Source organism: Leptosomus discolor, chromosome Z, assembly GCF_034619465.1.
Source record: "Leptosomus discolor isolate bLepDis1 chromosome Z, bLepDis1.hap2, whole genome shotgun sequence".
In the NCBI taxonomy this organism is placed as follows: Eukaryota; Metazoa; Chordata; class Aves; order Leptosomiformes; family Leptosomidae; genus Leptosomus; species Leptosomus discolor.
This window is the reverse complement of record NC_141419.1, coordinates 53,696,270-53,713,897: the sequence shown is the minus strand read 5'-3', so window position 1 is coordinate 53,713,897 and position 17,628 is coordinate 53,696,270. Positions and strand designations below refer to the sequence as shown.

The window sequence follows — 17,628 nt, the reverse complement described above, 5'->3', positions numbered from 1 at the left end:
GCATCCATGCAAAAATAGCCTAATATGCCTCACTTTCAGGCTACTCTTGAGATACCCATGTAAAATATGAGAATTTCTTTCCCTGCACTTCTCATTTATCACTTGGATTAAACCCCAAAAATGTCTCACTAGAACCTGTCAACCACATAATCCTGTTTAGATGAGATCACTTATCACCAAATTAGGCTAACTCTTTCTGAGAGGAAATAATACCACTAGACATCAAAATTTCTACATAAAAGTTCCCCTTTTCCAGCAACTTTAGAATAGAACAATATACATTGATCTCAGTATAGCTTGGAGGAAGACAAAAAAAATATTTTTAGTCATTTTCAGTGTAATTTCAGAAAGCTGTTTCTTCCCTTAGTAGCAGATCACTTGCTTCTTAGAAGTCTGGACTAGAAGTCTATTTTTGCATATATTATGTGGTGTGGTGGCAAACCTTTTTTTAACCTTTTTTTTTTTTTTTTTTTTTTTTTGTAAGCACGTACATGTTGGAACAGGTTTTGTATCAAAGCAAAAACTTTAAGCTTCTTCTAAGTAAGATCTTTTCCACGCTGGTTTGTATTTCTTTTATGATACGGATGTTCTCTGTATTTAGTGCATCCTCCTCCTCAAGGGACCACATTTGATGCCACTCACACACTCAGATCTCTCCCAAGATTTTTCTACGTTGTGAACTGCAAGTAGAATTTGTCTCCAAAGTACAGATGTTTTGCAGGACTCTCACATCACACTTCAGCTTTTTCACTGAAAGGAGAAAGAGTGATCAGATGCAGAACTGCACATCCTTTGAGGACTGAGACAGACCTCCAGCTAGCTATTTTGCAGGGAACTTCAGAGCTGGAATACCAAGTCTTTGTTACTCTTAATGGAACTGTATTTGATTAGAGCACAGGTCTGCTACACTTTAAAATGAATAGTTAGAAAGCTGATGGAGATAATACAGTATGTGGTCTAGAGTATGCTGGGTTTTATTGCTTTATTTAAAGATAAGACATTTAGTTTAGTTTAGTTTTTTTATTTGGCATCTGTTTTCCACAGTAATACACTCTGAACTGCTTTGTTATTATACCAGTTTTTATATTTCAGAGCAGAAGATGGTTAAGGGCTAAGTGAGGGAGACCCGAAAATCCTCAATGAAATTTGTCCTCTTCACAAAACCAAGCAAAATTAAAACCATTGTTTAAAAAGAAAAATAAAGGAAACATAACCAAATACTAGAAAGTATGCTTCTTTTCTTCCACCAGTTCAACCAGAAAAGCTTTCGAAATTTTTTCTTTAGCAAGTTACTTATGGGTATATCAACAATATAATTTCTGTAAACTGATAAAATACAGGAAAAACAAAGGAACATTATGCTTCTATCTGTGTTAGATGACAGAAAACAGCGTTAAATCCCCACATTCTGCCACTTGAATAGTCTATCGCATTGAAATAGCTATTAAAGTCTTTGTAACACTTCTTCTGCCATCTTCCTTTGAACTCTGCTGGTTCTGATACTATTCATCAGTCTATGAACATTATTTTTTCCCTAGCTTTGTTTATATGGATTCCGACAAAATTGAGCTTTGAAAGCACATCTGCTTTCTCTTACCAAATTTTACCTGGTAGTATAATTATACAGAGAACTCAAAAATTATGTCTTTATTATAATAAAGGAACATAAACCAGATAAAACAATATTTTAAAATAATTTTAGGAGTTTTTACATTTTTGTGTTTTGGTCTGTTTGGTAATGATGCTCCATTTTTGAAGGAAATACTAAATGTTACATATACTGTGTTTCAGGGTGGTAGTATTTCAGGAGTTACAGTCATATTCAATCACTTTTTTTCCTGTGAACTTATTCTTTGACCACTGTCAAATCTGTTTGGAGTAGGATGTACAGTTCAAAAAACTTCATGTGAAAGAGGGTCCAATTGCATAAAGAAATTGGACTAAAATTAGGTTCAGATCAGCTCAGTACAGTCCATCTTCTGCCTTATTGCCAGATTACTAATAGGAAATAGAAGAGCATTCATTGGTTCTGTATTAAATGTTACCATTCTGGAACATGAGGAAGCACTGCAGAATGTGTGACTACTGTTTACCTTTTTGAGGAGTGATTTCAGTATAAAATGATAAAAACTCATTTCTTATAAGTCCCGTCTTTCACCGCCAAGAGAAATTAATTAATGGCTTATTTGTAAATATTTTTCCAAGACTAGTGACCCAACTACTCACTGTATTTCACATATACTCTTAAAAGAAAACAAAACGCAGAAAAGTTGCCAGCGACCTTGTTTTTATTTAGGAGCACATAAAAAAAAGTTATGCCACAGCTTTGGTTGACTGGAATGATACACATACTTAAATTTTAACAGTATTTTTTTTTAAATGGTAAACAAGTGTACATTCAATTGTGTGCAAGACCAACACCGTCAATAACACAACTACACTACAGAAAATGAAATGTTTTAAGTATATAGCTGTGAAACCCTTCATATTTTTGGTATTTAACCAGCTTTTTTAGAATTAGTCTGTTGAAGCCATTTCATGTGTGGTAAATGCTGAAAACAGACCCCATGGCAAAGTGAATGCTATAGTTGCACTGGTTCTGAAGATGAGTAAGAGACCTATGTAAAACTATTACTCAGAAGCTACATCTTCCGCAGCTTAAATGTGAAAGGAATTATCAAACTTATAGTTTATGAAGTCTGTTAATAATTATCAGCCACTTGAACTTACAAAAGTGGACAATATTTTCATACTTTTGGGATGATGATAATCATTCAATAATTTTTCATGGCACAGATAAAATCACAATAACTGCTGAGACTGGATGATTACTCTACATAACCCAGTAACTCCAAGTTCCACTGACTTACTAACACTTCTCACAGCTCTTGTAAAATCTTTAAATCTTTACTTTTTTTTTTTTTTTTTTTTTTTTTTTTTTAATGAGAGCTGTTGTCAACCACCTAGATTGGAAGGAGAGAGGTATGAAAATTCCCAGGCCATGATGAATCCTGAGTATTTTACAACAGTAAGCACTAGGATCTCGTAGACTACAGTCTGTGTCTACTCTGAAGGGATGATAATAAAGCATAGATGGAATATTTACAATTTTTAGGATAAACTTACTAGCAGACCAGCTGTAACCATTTCTCTTTTTACAAAACCTGCTTTTTAATATCACCTTTTTGTAAAAACACATGGAAAAGCAAAGAGAAGGTGTATTTGAATGTTACAGGTCTGATGTAAACACAGACTAAAAATAAGGAGAGTCAAAAGTGACAATACATTAACTCACTTCATCATGCCTAATTATTGCAGCATATATGATATAAAATAATTCAAATGCAGAAAACATCTGCTTATCTTCAAAACCAGGCAAAAGAGATCTCTTTGGAAATGTAGTTAAAAGCTTCTAGCCAAGATGTGTGTTACATTTCAGCCCATAAAAGAAATTCACAGGGAGATTATAAACTCCTGAAAACAGAAGTTTATAACGACAACAGAGAATGCCTTCATGACAGTGACATCAAAAAGCCACTGTAACATATACCACTTCATTGGTATTTTCATTTTGTACAAGTTTACAGTAAATATTTGAAGCCACTGAAAAGCTTCACGTGCAGCTTTTCCATTAAAGGTGTGCAGTTCATCAAACTGATAAATAAATGTATTTCCTGAAATGTTTTAGAAAATGAGAAAAGACATTTGACCTAACTATGTAGCGTGCGCACTAGTTAACCACATATAAACTATTTCTTAAGTGCAGACATAAATGGCTTTTGAAAGCTCAGTAATTTAGTTGGATGCACACTAAAGAATTTTTAAAGAAGTTGCTTCCAGTTTTGTCTGATCAACTTCATTTCTTCTCAGAAAGAGTTTCACTGCTAAGTTCTACATCCAGCGAAGCCTCTTCAAGAGATAGCTTAGCATTAGATACAGAAACAGAAGATCCAGGGGTAGCTGTACAGATAAAGCAAAAAAAATATTAGGCTTTACACTTAAGAATAACCATGCAAAAAAGCATCAAAAGCAAGAAAAATGCAAGTTACTTAGCACAGAAACACACACAAATCTACACCGTATCTAATGAGACCTGAAATGCAAAGGATTTTGTTCTAGATGCCCTCTAAACAGCAAACCATCCAAAAGACAGTGTACCTGGCCAACAGTTCAGACTGAACATACGAATGATGGAATGAATCATCATGTTACTGGCAGCTCTAGTCAGAACCTGGTCACAGAGCTCTATGGTAAATGTTCAGAAAACATCTCAGAAATTCTGTCCTTTAAATGAATAAATAAATAAGTTCCCTTTGCTTGTCGTACTTGGAGACAGCTGGAAATACTGTTGTACTTAAAACCAACTCCATGAATTTTCAGGCCATAAAAATTCTTTGAAACACTTCAGAGAAAGTAACTATTAATGCAGTTTTACTACTAAAACTATTCATGCAATGCTATTGAGTTCTTGCTGACCTGTAAAACGATCCCACTTACATAGACAAGGAATGTTAAGAAATAGATGCTGTAAGAAATTAAGTAATATATAAGAAAGAATCCTACTGCTTCTGACAGAAGTTACTTACACAAGGTTGGTTTCTCTATTGCTAGCCTTTCAGGCAAAGTTTCAAGTGGTGTTGGTTGAATTTTTGCAGGGGTGTATGTATTTAAAGAAATTTTCCTTCCTGACAGTGGAATCATGTAAGTTGGAGAAGCTGAAATGGAGGGGAAAAAAAGATACACGTCATTATAATAAAATTACTCTCGCCTGAGCAAACTGTCAAAAATAGTAGCCACAGAACTGTGTATCTATCTGTCCAGCAATGTAGATGCCACAGGTATGCAACCTGCAACTCAGCTACCGATCTTTGACTCCAGTGTCAAAACTTCAAAGAATGAAAGACAAATCTAAGAATCTTTTTACCTCAGAGAGTGAAACGCTAACTTCATGCTGCTAAGGCAGGTAAGCCAAATTTCAGTAACAGCTGCCTTGCCAGAAGCCTGGCATAAGCATTAGTGCTACTTATCATAGGTTATGAAGATTGCACTGGAATAGGCATTTAGTCCAAATGCCTAGGAAAAGTGCATACAATACATTATTCTCTAGACAACTTCCAAATGTTGTAGGAAAGCAGAATGAGAGCAAAGCACGTATGGCCTCAATTCTATCAGGTCTAATTTCCAACCACTCCTTTGTAGAAAGGTGACAACCAGACCACCAGAGAAGTATCACAGTTTTTTCAAAATATTTTTTCATCTTGTATACTCTAAATTCTGAATCAATTTTGAAAAGACACGAACTTCCTAACCAGTGTAACAAAGCATTTTAAATAGCTGAGAATTTTAAAATACTTGTAAGCCTCCCAGAGCTCTTTTTCAGAAACATCAGTGTTCTGAAATTGCTTATCTTCCTTCTCAGATACAGGAAGCCTACCCTATCAAATTAGCTGCTGATTAAAAGCTAAACTGTTTAAAACTAAAATAACAGAAAAAAAGGGAAAAATCACATAACAGAAAAAAAAAAAGGAAAAATCACAACAGCTAGGTAACATTTGTATCAGTACTAGCAAGTACAACTTTTCTGATCAAAGCATGAGTCTTCAGATATTTCCTCAAGAAGAATGATTTTCAGTCACCTGACACGAATTACTAGCATCTAATATGTGGTAAATCTGACCTAACTGAAACCACTTCCAGAGACACAGCAGGAGAATCACAATGTGAAGTCATCTTCCCAGAGACATGCACATGGATAGAACTCAGTTTGCATTTCATTTCAAAATCACTTAAACATTGAACATGCAGCACAAACTACTAAAAATCTAAGCAACTGCAAGGCATTCCACAGGTGAAACCCCAATTAACACTGAAAGAACAAAAAATAACACAGTTTTAAGATGTAAAAGGCTTGTAAAAGGCAACACTACTCTGCTGATGTTACTACCGGTACAACAGTACAGTACAAAGCTGGAAATACTGCATGCTCACTAAAAAGCATTCCTTGTAATTCAGCCAACAGTGTGGACAGTACAGAGAACTTCTTAATGTGAGGAAATAAACGAATTACAATTTAATTGAATCCTTAATTTACTACCCCAGTCAACAGAGACATTACTTGAATTAATTATGACAGTGTCTGTACTGCAAAAGGATACTGCAAAAATTAAAATTATGGTTTATGTACATATTTCATATTTTTTTAAAGCAATATTCTTAGTTTACTTGTTGTCTGTAAAGGACCAGAAAGACTTAACTAGACAATAATTAACAATTTAAAATGAACATAATTACAAACTAAAATCAGTACATGTCTCCTGTGGATTTTCCCTTGATGGAGCAGCAACAGAGGCAAGAAATTCATCCACCTGCTTCAGAGACAAGGAGTTATGTAGAGTTTCCAAAGGGCAAATAGAAGGCACCATGGAATATAGTTCAAAACCTGAAAGAAAAATAATAAAAAAAAGACATTTCCAAACATAAGAGAGAAATTAAGCTATTGCATGGGCAAGTATTAATGCATGATTACAAGTACTTATTCTAAATCAGCACATGAAGACATAGTACTCTTGAAATAACGGACACCAAATATTATAGGAGTTGGAGCATGATGTGCCTATTTCCAGGATGTACTAAACTAAAGGTACCATGTAACATACCATGGGATACAAATCCTACATACACATTAAGTGGTCTTCAAGCTTTACAATTGTGTTCTACTCCCAAATCAACTCATGAAAAATAACCTTCCTCTAAGATGAACTTAGTAAATCAAAAAAAAATAGTCAGGAAATGGTAGTATTTCGCCTACTCATGCTCATACCTGGCACAATGATAAATAGATAACTCATTCATGCAAGTAAAATAGGATAGCTGTGTTGTCATATAAAGACAAGAATATCAATTTTCAGCATTCACATTCTATCATCTTCAGTATTCTGTGAAAACAAACTGTTGCTTTCAACATCAAAGGAAACCCACTGTTAGCACTTTTGTACCTTGAGGTTACATGTTTTAACTTTGTAAGACAGATTTACACCTACCTTTATGCATTTAAAAACTAGAAGTTTCATATATTAGAACAGGTAAGTATAGCAACCAAAAATCTAAAAAAATTATTGGACTTTGCTTTTCTACATTAGTATTGATCATACACCAACCATGCATATCCATATTACTAACATACTAAAAAGCATTTAAACACCTTGGCACAAAAAAAAAGATTGCAGTTCTCTAAAGTGATGCAAGTTTGACAACTCAATGAACAGCTCTTCATCCAATTGCATTTCAGAAGAGGAAAATATGTCCATTAGTGTTTTCAACATACAGCTGTAACATTACAACTTTGCAATTCGATATTGTAAATTTATAGTTGCTACATTTCTTTTAAGATATTTAAATGAAGAAACAATACTAAATGAAATAATGTTTAGAATTTCAATTCAAGGTACATTTATTAGCATTATGACTGTGAACTGTTCCCTCCCCTAAAATAATAAGCATCAATATTCCTGTGATATCCAGTGTTCCCCATTCACTCCCCATTTAATGCTTTGCATAGAGAAGTAACTCAACAAAATTTCAACTCCCAAATGTCTGTATTTATATGTGGATACACCTTGGGCATACTCAAATTGGAGGGACAGTCGCTTCAAATATACAACCAACTGAAGTGTACTTCAAATATATTACAAATAAAATGTTGCATTTCATGGAAATGTTTTTCATGTACAAAAGAAGCACCTCCACATACTTAATTTCTATTTTCCTATAAAGGCAGTACCTAAGCTTCAGTGAATGCACTAAGATGTCTGGCATACATATTAATATCCTAAATAACTATGCATGCATGCAAAGCGCAAACCCTTTCTTTGCATTACAGTAAAAGATAAGATTTGTCTCTTTACCCTGTCAGAGAAGTCAGTATCAATTGAATGAGAATTTATCCTTTTTTAATTGTGAAGAATGTAGTGGGACAATGTCAGGATAACTTTTTAGTAACTATTACGGTTATAGTGAGTGTTACAGAAAACCAGAAAGGAATTTCAAAATACACACACGCCCTTTAAATAAAGAAAAAAAGTTTTTTTCTTTCAGGAATTTCCCCTCCATACATTTTTGTTCAATTTTGATGATTCTGCTACCAGATAGCCATATCCCAGCACGTTGTTGTAGTATCTTTGTGTCTAAGGGATATGACTTAAAAGATACCCTGGAGATCTATCTGCAGTGTTTTATTTGAATATTTTATGATGTTACGAGAAATTAATTTGAATTTTAATGATGAAGAAGCCTGACAGTATCCCTTTAAAAAAGCAATTTCCTGTAAACCAATAGCTTTTGAGCTTTGGCTGTATTTATTCTTAAAGCAATGTCCCCATCAAAAGGCAAGACAATGAAAGGGTTAACGCAGCATCTCAAAAAGCCACGCTGTCTCACATTTAAAAAGCTGCAAGAGACATAACACAAAAGCCTAGAAATTCCACAGAGAAAATGGACCAGCACCTAAAGAGGTGTGGGTGTTGTGCACAGAGGCCCAGAAAATAAGGTAAAGCACTGTCAGAAGATACTTGTTTCACCATGTTCCTTGAACTAAGATGGGGGGGTAGTCTGAAATGAGTTAAGAGGGTGTGATAACAACATAAAAATAAGAAAAAACAGAGTGAAAGGACAAGGAGAATCAAAATGACAGTCCAGATGACAGACAAAACAACATCAATATGTTCTTATGTTAGCAGAGAACCCTTGAAAACCTGCAATATACTTAGGTTTCATAGGAGCTCATACAACATGCATTAATCTTGTAAAAGATGCGTAGTAAAACTGCTGTATTAAATGAATCAGAACAACCAATGCATTCATTAAAATCAATTTAGATCATTTTTTAAGGAATGCAGTCACAAAAAGGTCATGCTAAATGGAACAGAATGTAATCATATTATTAGACACTGATACTCAAATGAAGTTCTTACTTTCTGATCTTGTGTGTTTTGGAAGTACTACTTGGTTTGAGTATAAAAACAAAAAATGGACTCTTAACTTTCCTATTTGAAATAGGGCCTTTTAAAGCAAACACAGCCTTAAGTGTATTAATTCAGCCTTACTATAGCAGTTTCCCTTCAAGAAACACTGCCATGCAAAAAGTGACTACGGATTCCAAATGAGTAAAATCAAGGACTACTTTGCTTCTCAGCAAAGCTAAACAAAAACTCAGTCTTTATTTTTTAACTTTGTTTCTATGCAAATATATTTTGAATCTAACACAAAAATGCTGATGATTTCCACTGCAGTTTCAATAATATCACCATCACTGTACTCAGCCAGCAGTCATGCACATTTTTAAAACTGCTATTAAGAAATCTTGAAAGCTACATGAAGATCTGGTGGATGCTGAAGACCAAGTCTAGTTTTCATGAACAGGACATATTTTGGGCCTATTTAATCACGTAGAAAGGTAGACACGAAATATTTTGCTGAGGAAGAGAAATACATACCTTTGTCCTGTGTGTTAAATTAGAGGGGTTTTGTAACTATGGTGGACTGAAGACAAGTTAACTCTTACTCTTGAAGCTTAGGAGGTCAATGTAAGCAACAGGCAGCTCTCTCGCTGTGATTTTAAGTGCAATATTTAAGTAATTTGCACATCTGATGAACACAGAAGTATGATAAGGTAAAATAAATTCTTGTCTGATGAAAAATATATCAATTTAGCAGGAATGGAACCAAAGCTTCTGGTTTAGTTTTTTTAATTTAGCATCACTTGAAGAAGATAGTCATAAACTCCAGTTGTCAATTCAGTGATTTATTTTAGAATCAGGAGGCTCAGGGAAACAGCTCAGCAGCAGAAAGACAAAGAAGAAGGAGCAGCTATCAAGAAGTGTATGCCCAATAAAGATCAGATTTAACTCTGTTTTTATCTTGTACCATACAGTCTGATCACACAAGAAATTGCGAAGAATAATTTATTACAGAGATCAGGATTAACAGTAGCACTTCAATTTTTTCAAGGATTTTTCTAAGGAATGAATTTTGATGTTGTATTTATACTAATGAATGGTAAAGAAGGGATTTAGGATATCTAATGATTACAAATATATTTGGGGTGGTGCTTGAAGTTAGGAATGACAGACAGCTGGATGATACAGTACACCCCGTATTTGAAATAAAAATAAAAGGGATGAAGCAAGGAACCTCTTTTTTTTGTTGTTTTTTTTGTTTTTAAAATAAAAGCAAAACGTACCATTGGTTGGGTGTCGAGCAAATGAGATAGAAAACCTTTTAACAGCAGAACCACGTGTGGTGTCTGAGAAAGAGAAAAACAGGTACCTGAAATTTATAACAGCTACCAAAAGAGGGACATTTTAAAAAAAGGAAAGGAAGAAGAAAGAAAAAAAGAAAAGATGAGAAAGTATTAGAACTGAGTGGCATGCAGAAGGGACCAAGAAAAAGGGCTAAAATCTAAATAGAAGTTAAAAAGAAGAAAATTTGGATTGTTGGTAACTACAAGATGTGTAATGAAGTGTATGAAAACAAGCAGAATGAGCTGGTGATTCTGGCATACAAGGTTATATCAGGTTAGAGTTGAACACTGAGTAGGGAATTAGGAGGAAAACAGCACGAATACTGTTTCACCTCAGAGTTATAAAGGTGTGCTTTGGCATCTTTACATTCTGAAATCTAGTGAGAGAGTTTATTCTCTACCCCAGAGTATCCAAAACTGAAAATCTCCTACTCCTTTATAATCCAAACCCCACCAAAAAAAAGGTCAGGAATCCTAAAATTTTCACTGTCAGTATTTAACTTATTAGTTTATAATTTCTCTCATTCCTTGTATATGCCCCAAGTAATTCATTTCATTTCAAGTAATGATAAAACCTGAAGTTTAAAATGAGAAAAGAATTTCAAAACGCAGAATTTTAGTTCACTTAAAATGCACTTGCTGAGATCTCCTGGCATGCATTACAAGACTGTGAGCTAGTGTTCAATTCAAGACAGAAACAAGAATTAACTATGCTATTAAGTTAAACATAAGCAAGCTATGGGCAATAAAGAAGCAATAGAAACTCATACGATTAATACTAAGGCAAAGGATTCTAGATTCCATTAAATTCAGTAACCTAGGATTTATCTTTAGAAGTTTAATGTGGCACATGGATTTGTGCGTGCATGTGCGAGAGTGTGCACATACCATCTATGAAGCCAGAAGAAGTCAGCTTTTTACGATGAGTACGAGCATAATCCTGTAGGTTAGGTGCACTTGAAGAACCCCCGAGCACTGAGGTGCTAAACAGGCCCGCACAGTGAGACCCTGATGGGAGTTAGAGAAAATACATACAACAACCAGGTGTTCGTCCATTCACATTGGAGATGCATGCAGCATGCAAGCACACGGCTCTTACCACACAAAAGGCAGCTTTTGGCACTGCCTTGGACAGGTTCACAATATGCTTGTAATGTCAGAGTAGTACTTGTAAGCTGAAGCTATCATAATTTATTGTGCTTCTACTCATGACACAGCACCCTCTGCTATATATGCAAAGAGAGGACTGGCTTTAACAAAGTGAGTTCTTGTCCTGTTTTCACTTTTGGTAAAGAAAAGTTACCAGTTAGCATCAATGAAAACATAACCAAAACACCAAAACAAAACCAAGATCATGATGATGTGAAAGTTGTGTGTTTTAAAACTTGCAATTCTGAAAAACATAAACTGGAAAAATAGTGCTCATTGCTTTCATCCAAATCAACCTTTGAGATGAAAGACTGCAATGAAGTACTTGTCCATTTCCACAGAATTAATATGGAAATATTTCCCTTCTAACTCCAACAAAATGTTAACCAAATTGGAAATACTCTATTTTTATTTCAGCTACCATCATTGACAATGTTACAAACCAAAAATACCTAAAAGTTTCATCAAGTTTAGCTTGACTTCCTTTCCTGAGAAGACTTTTGTACATCTCCATGCAAGTGTGAGTACTTTTGTTACAACTGACACATTCCTGCTACTAGGATGGGAGTTTTAACAAAGCACTGAAAGCCACAGACGGAAGTATAAAATAACTTTTATAATCATCAACCATAAACGAAATTTACAAAAAACAATTAACAAAATGGAAAAAAAGCTGCAATTTTTTTCCTTTAGTTTTTACTACTAGTTGAAAGGAGAACTGGTTTTTCACTCAGATCTTATCTTTTACATTTTAGACAAGAAGCAGCAGATTTTTTGTTTGAAAACCAACTATCTAACAAGCAATATTTTCTTTCATTACTTTTAATGACCCAGTGAGGGGAAACATTACTAGCACATGTGACCAATCACAGCCAAAATAAATCGGTGCCTGGTCTGTGGCAAAAGCCTTTCACACGAAACTAACACCTTAATCTATGCACAGAAATACATCAGCTTTCACAAGCCATATTGTGTCACACGTTGGCAAAAGTTGTTTAACTTTAGCAAGCACACAATAAAAAAAATGACTTAAATAAACAACAGCACCTGATGTATGCATTTTACTAACGGGAAAATATATTAGGGAGAAAAGTAACACAGAAAGATTAGACACATCAAAAATACAGATCTTAACAAAGAAAAGAAAAGCAACTTCTAAGTTTATGCATATAGCTTATGCATTTTCTACACTTCATTTTTCCCTGAAGAGACACATAGAAAAAAATGCAATATTGATTTACAGCAGTGCAGGATTTCACGTTTTTGCATGAGTCATATGTATGTCTGTTTCAAAGAAACAACAGAAAAGCATCACTTGAATTAAAAGAATTTGAAATAACTCATTGAATTATAGCATGATTCATTCTAACGCTGAAAGGAAGAAATTGATTTTAGGAAAAGGAATGTGTACAAAACCCCTAATATTACCAAGAAACTTGAAGTTTGTTCCTCATCCTCCTCCCCTTAGTGAAATACCTTCAATTCCACCAATTGCCCACAGTAGGAAATACTAATTTTCAAGAAAAGTGTTTTAACATTTTCCAGTGCAGGCCATTTCAATCCAAAAGATTCTTGTAAGGTCCAAAAACTCAGTCATGAACTACATTGTCTTAAAAATCTACTTTATGTTAAAATAATCCTGTGTACCTGTTGTGAGCAGTACAGAATCAGTACCGTGAACAGTCTCAAACAATTTGCTCTTTTCAGTTATAATTTATTTTAAAATTTTTGCTGCAGAAAAATTGTCCAGTTCATAGGCAGACATTCAGCATATATTATTGCTAACAAGTACTATTGGGTCCTGTTAAAATAAAAGCTGTTCAAAGAATGTAAAACTGTATAGAACAATGGGCAGATGAAAAGCAGCTAACATCAAATGAAATTTCAATCATAGGCACATACCTAGACCACTCTGCTTTTGTTCCAGAATAGTTCTTGGTGTTCGTAAGTTACTATTGCTTTCTGATAGGACCTGGATATAAAAAATAGAAAAATAAGGGAAAGTAGAACAGCAACATGAAATGTCCATTTAACTTGATACAGCAGGCTGTTTCAGACAGACAAGTGTTAATAAGCTGTATGATAAGTGTTAGTAAAAATATGTAAAGGAAATATGAAAGACCATGCAATATCCCCTTCTGAAGGGAGTCCATTTCACATATGAGTTCCTTGCAATGAAGTGGTGCAAAGCAAGCATTCAGAATGAGAAAGGACACAGCCCAAGACTGATATGAGAACAGACACTTGAGACATTTTATTTCATTTTACCAAATGCACTCTCCTAAACTGCGCCTGTATTGAAAAAAGGAGGGGAGGGAAGGAAAGACAGACAAGCTATTGAGGACACCATACAATCACTGATCCATGCACGGGCTCAATCAGTGTAATCTTCAGATGCTCACAGCCTTTACTGATAAAACTTTTCCTATGTAAACAGTTTTAGAATTTTCCACAATAAAAAGAAATTATGAACATTTTCAAAGAAAAAGGATACGGTTAACAGAACACCATCCATTGTCATACATGTAAACAAAATCTCGACATACTAAACAATCTTTAGATCTTCACTGGTACTTCAAAAAAATTTAATTTTTCTTTTTTTTCCTGCCTTTCCCCCCAATATTTATAAAAATCTTTAAAGTACTGTACAGGTCAATGGATGATGTACTGTGTTGGGAGTTTCAGATACCTCTGGATATAGAAGGCGAGAATTATTAGTGCTAGAGTTTTTTCCCTGCAATAGTTAATACTAGGCCACTGAAAATATGATATATGCAAAACAAGTTTTGAATAGCAATATGAAGTACCAAATAAATTATTTTAAATGGTATTGGTTGCAATTATTAAAAAGTTTTTCAATTTACCTACCACCAAATTAAGCAATGCTGTTTTTAAAGTCTTAAAGGACAACTAAACCAAAGCAGAAATCCATTTCATTAGGCAGTAGACTAAGTCTTTTTTACTGTGGTAACATTTGCAATTCCTATAAAGAAACCAAATTTTTAGGAAAACATGTAACACATTCAGTGGAAAAACATGCACTTGCTCTTTTTTCCCCAAACATTCTCGGGAAGTAATTTTAAGAAGTGGAAGAATTTGCTTCAAACATAATCCATAACAAGGGATTAGATGTCCTTAAAGACAGTTGGTTGTTGCTTGGAATGCATAATAACGTTTAATGAAGTAAAGTTTAAAAACCTGTTGCCATGAGCCAAAAATACTGGATGTGAAAGCCAATGATTTAGGGGAGACAGGGGAAGAAGTGATTTGTTCCCCTGATCTGCGTCTTCGACGCCCAGTACCCACACCACTGGTGTAATGCAGCCAGGTACCAATACACTCTGGGCTAGACACACTCAGGGGGCTCTCTTCCTGGAAGTGAGAAAGGGGGCAAAAAACAGCAAAGCATGGAAAGTTAGATTCAACAGAGACAAATGAACAGAAAAGAAAAAAAAAAACAGTCTGCTTGCACCCTTTTACATACTTGCTTTTAAAACTATTAAACAGCAAATAGGGAAGAGTAGTATTACAGTATTAGGAAGTTATCACTCATCTACTTATATCTTTGCATCCAATTACATCTTCTAATACAATACTTTAATAAAATTTCTCATAGACTGATTATTAGATATGAGAGAAAAGTAATTGTTATCAATTGATTCATAATTTTAAGAATTTCCCATATGTTGGAAACAGAACATCTGTTATCCTTGACATACTGTTTAATAGTTTTCCCCAAGTACATTAAACTTTCCTATTTATTATTTGATAGTTTTCATTTCTAGTCTATAACCTTATCTAAAAGATTCCTGGTTTTAGAACTGTCTTTGAGACTTTACTGGTTGCAGCACCAACCTGACTAAGGTAGTTTTCCAACCTTAAAAAAGCCCTAAATATTATCTGATGCTGGATACCTATTAAGACTTCAAGAGTTTGCAGTGCCAGGCTGAATCCCCCATGCCGTGTATCCTCATATATCATTAGCAAGCAACATTTTTAGCAATACAGAATTTGATTTCCAATGCTGACGAGCCTTACTTTCTTGTTCTACTGTTAGAACTCTGCTTTGTTTTTTTGTTTTCATGACTGAATCATAGTTGAAATACTTCTGTAAATACTGCTGACTATACCCCAGATTAAAACTTCCTGACACCTGACATTGTCTTTTCAAATTAATGGACATATGTGAAGAAAGAATTGCCTTGGGGGGGGGAGGGGGAAGGGAAGGTTCAAGGCAGTTGCAGTTTAAGTTGCAATGACTTTTTTTAAACACTTCAAATACTGTTTGGTTTAAATATTCCAAATACTGGTTTTGCAGATTTCAGTAGGCCAGATGAAACTTCCAATTTTACTTTTTCAAAAAAAGTTTCATAGTGTATGTTTTCTTTAAATCAGCTATTTGCTTCCAGCAAATAAACAAGCACTGAATGCTGAAACACATTCCATCTGAACATACATCTGCACAGTCAAAATTTAGCAATTTATATTATTGAAACCTTTTGAAAGTAACGTCTATATAATTTAGGAAAATGGTTAAAAGTTTGAAGTAGTAGACTATTAAGCTGTGTGTATGAGAACTCACAACTAGGAGGGGAGTTTGCATGATCATAGTGAAAACAGCTTTTAAAAAATCCAAAATACTGATGTTGTGAGCATTTGTTTATGATAAAACTTGGAAATAGAAAATGTAAGACATTCACATTTATTATCTCTGTTAATTTATGGAAGTCACGTGAAGTTATACAGATATCCTTATAGAAGGCAATCATGCATCTTTTTCTGTCCACGCTACCAATAACCAAGTTACTTGCAGATCTGTAATACTTTCATTGCATACAAACAGCCCATTCTCAACACAAACATGAAAGGAAAAGCTTTTGGTGTGAATCTTCATTTCTGATGGTTTCAAGCAACTGAAAATGAGGCAATAAGAAGCTGTTAGTCTGCTTCTAGCATTAATATCACAGAAGTGCCACTACACACCATCTGAAGCTTCGTCACTCAACCATACAAATGGTATTCAGCGATACTGTAATGCATCCCACCCACCTCTGTGACATTAAAGCCGTATCTGTGAAGCACACCTAGATATCATGGCCTTCCAGACAGGAGACTAGACTGTTCAAGAGGTTATCTAAAGAATTCATGAAACATAAACCCCACCCACTTAAAAAAAAAGCTTCCAGTTTAGTCTCTTACCTTCAAATGCTTGATAAGTGGAGTCACTTTCACCCCACATGAAAGAAAATACAGCAGAAGACATGTCTCTCACCTCCTGTACCTCCCCTACCACCCCCAATCCCTCCGTTCCCTCTCAGCATGACCACCCTGAAAGTTTGCTTGATTCCCAATAGCAGGTGTCTTGTAAGGATGAATACAAAAGCAAATGTATGTTAGTTTGAAGATGTAGTTTTAGACTGAAAAAGTCTTCATTTTCAAATATCAGCTCTACTAAAATGGCTTAAAAAGAAAAAATAAGTCTTATTGAAAAATAATAATTAATTAAAAAAAAAGATCTTTCAGACAAATTACTGCTATGGAGTATTTCCCACAGAATAAGAGGAACCATTTTGTGAGACATAACATCATACTGGTTCTGTGTAATCAAAAGCAGAATTACACTTGTGGGTTTTTTTGTTAAAAGTAAGCAAAAGTTAATTTCTGTGAAAGACATTATCTGGAACATAAACACTTACTTCAACAGAACCAATCTTCCTGGATCTTGGAAGGGGTGACTTTCTGTGTATGTGAATTGGGTCTGATACCATTGGCTTGAACATCACTACTGACCGATCTGCTTCATCTCTTTTAGGAGCATGTACCTCCTCATCACTATCATTTCTATGAGAGGTTTTCTTCGAGCCTTCATTCTATAAAAATATATATAATTAATTTTCAATTTAGCTGCACACCTTGCAACACGTAGACAGAAGTGGCTGTTAAATAATTCTTCTGCGTAAACATAAAGCACACCGATTTTAAAAATATGAGAGTCACGTATTATTGAACAAATTGCTCTAGACATCTATGTGGTTTTGCTCCTAACCAGCCACTGCATATGACAGTGTGGTCCTAATTAACCACACTGTTCAGCCAACATATCTTACTCCAATTTTCTGTTGACAAAGTAATAAAATCCTGGCCTCACAAGTCAATAGAGTTCCAGCTGAGCTTTGCTTTTA

At 34.6% G+C, this 17,628-nt stretch overlaps 1 protein-coding gene across 2 annotated transcripts in view; it reads right to left on the bottom strand.

Moving 5' to 3' along the window:
• Window positions 1–3,304: 3,304 nt before the first annotated feature.
• Window positions 3,305–17,628, bottom strand: part of PPIP5K2 (diphosphoinositol pentakisphosphate kinase 2) — a 42,696-nt gene continuing 28,372 nt past the window's right edge. For both annotated transcript variants that reach the window (XM_086479901.1, XM_086479902.1), the window contains exons 23-30: window positions 17,143–17,316; window positions 14,645–14,818; window positions 13,349–13,418; window positions 11,186–11,305; window positions 10,238–10,300; window positions 6,308–6,439; window positions 4,587–4,715; window positions 3,305–3,960 (exon numbers count right to left, since the gene is read on the bottom strand). In XM_086479901.1, the coding sequence (XP_086336027.1) occupies window positions 3,857–3,960; window positions 4,587–4,715; window positions 6,308–6,439; window positions 10,238–10,300; window positions 11,186–11,305; window positions 13,349–13,418; window positions 14,645–14,818; window positions 17,143–17,316 (966 nt within the window). In that variant the 3' untranslated portion in view covers window positions 3,305–3,856. The remainder of the gene's footprint in view (window positions 3,961–4,586; window positions 4,716–6,307; window positions 6,440–10,237; window positions 10,301–11,185; window positions 11,306–13,348; window positions 13,419–14,644; window positions 14,819–17,142; window positions 17,317–17,628) is intronic.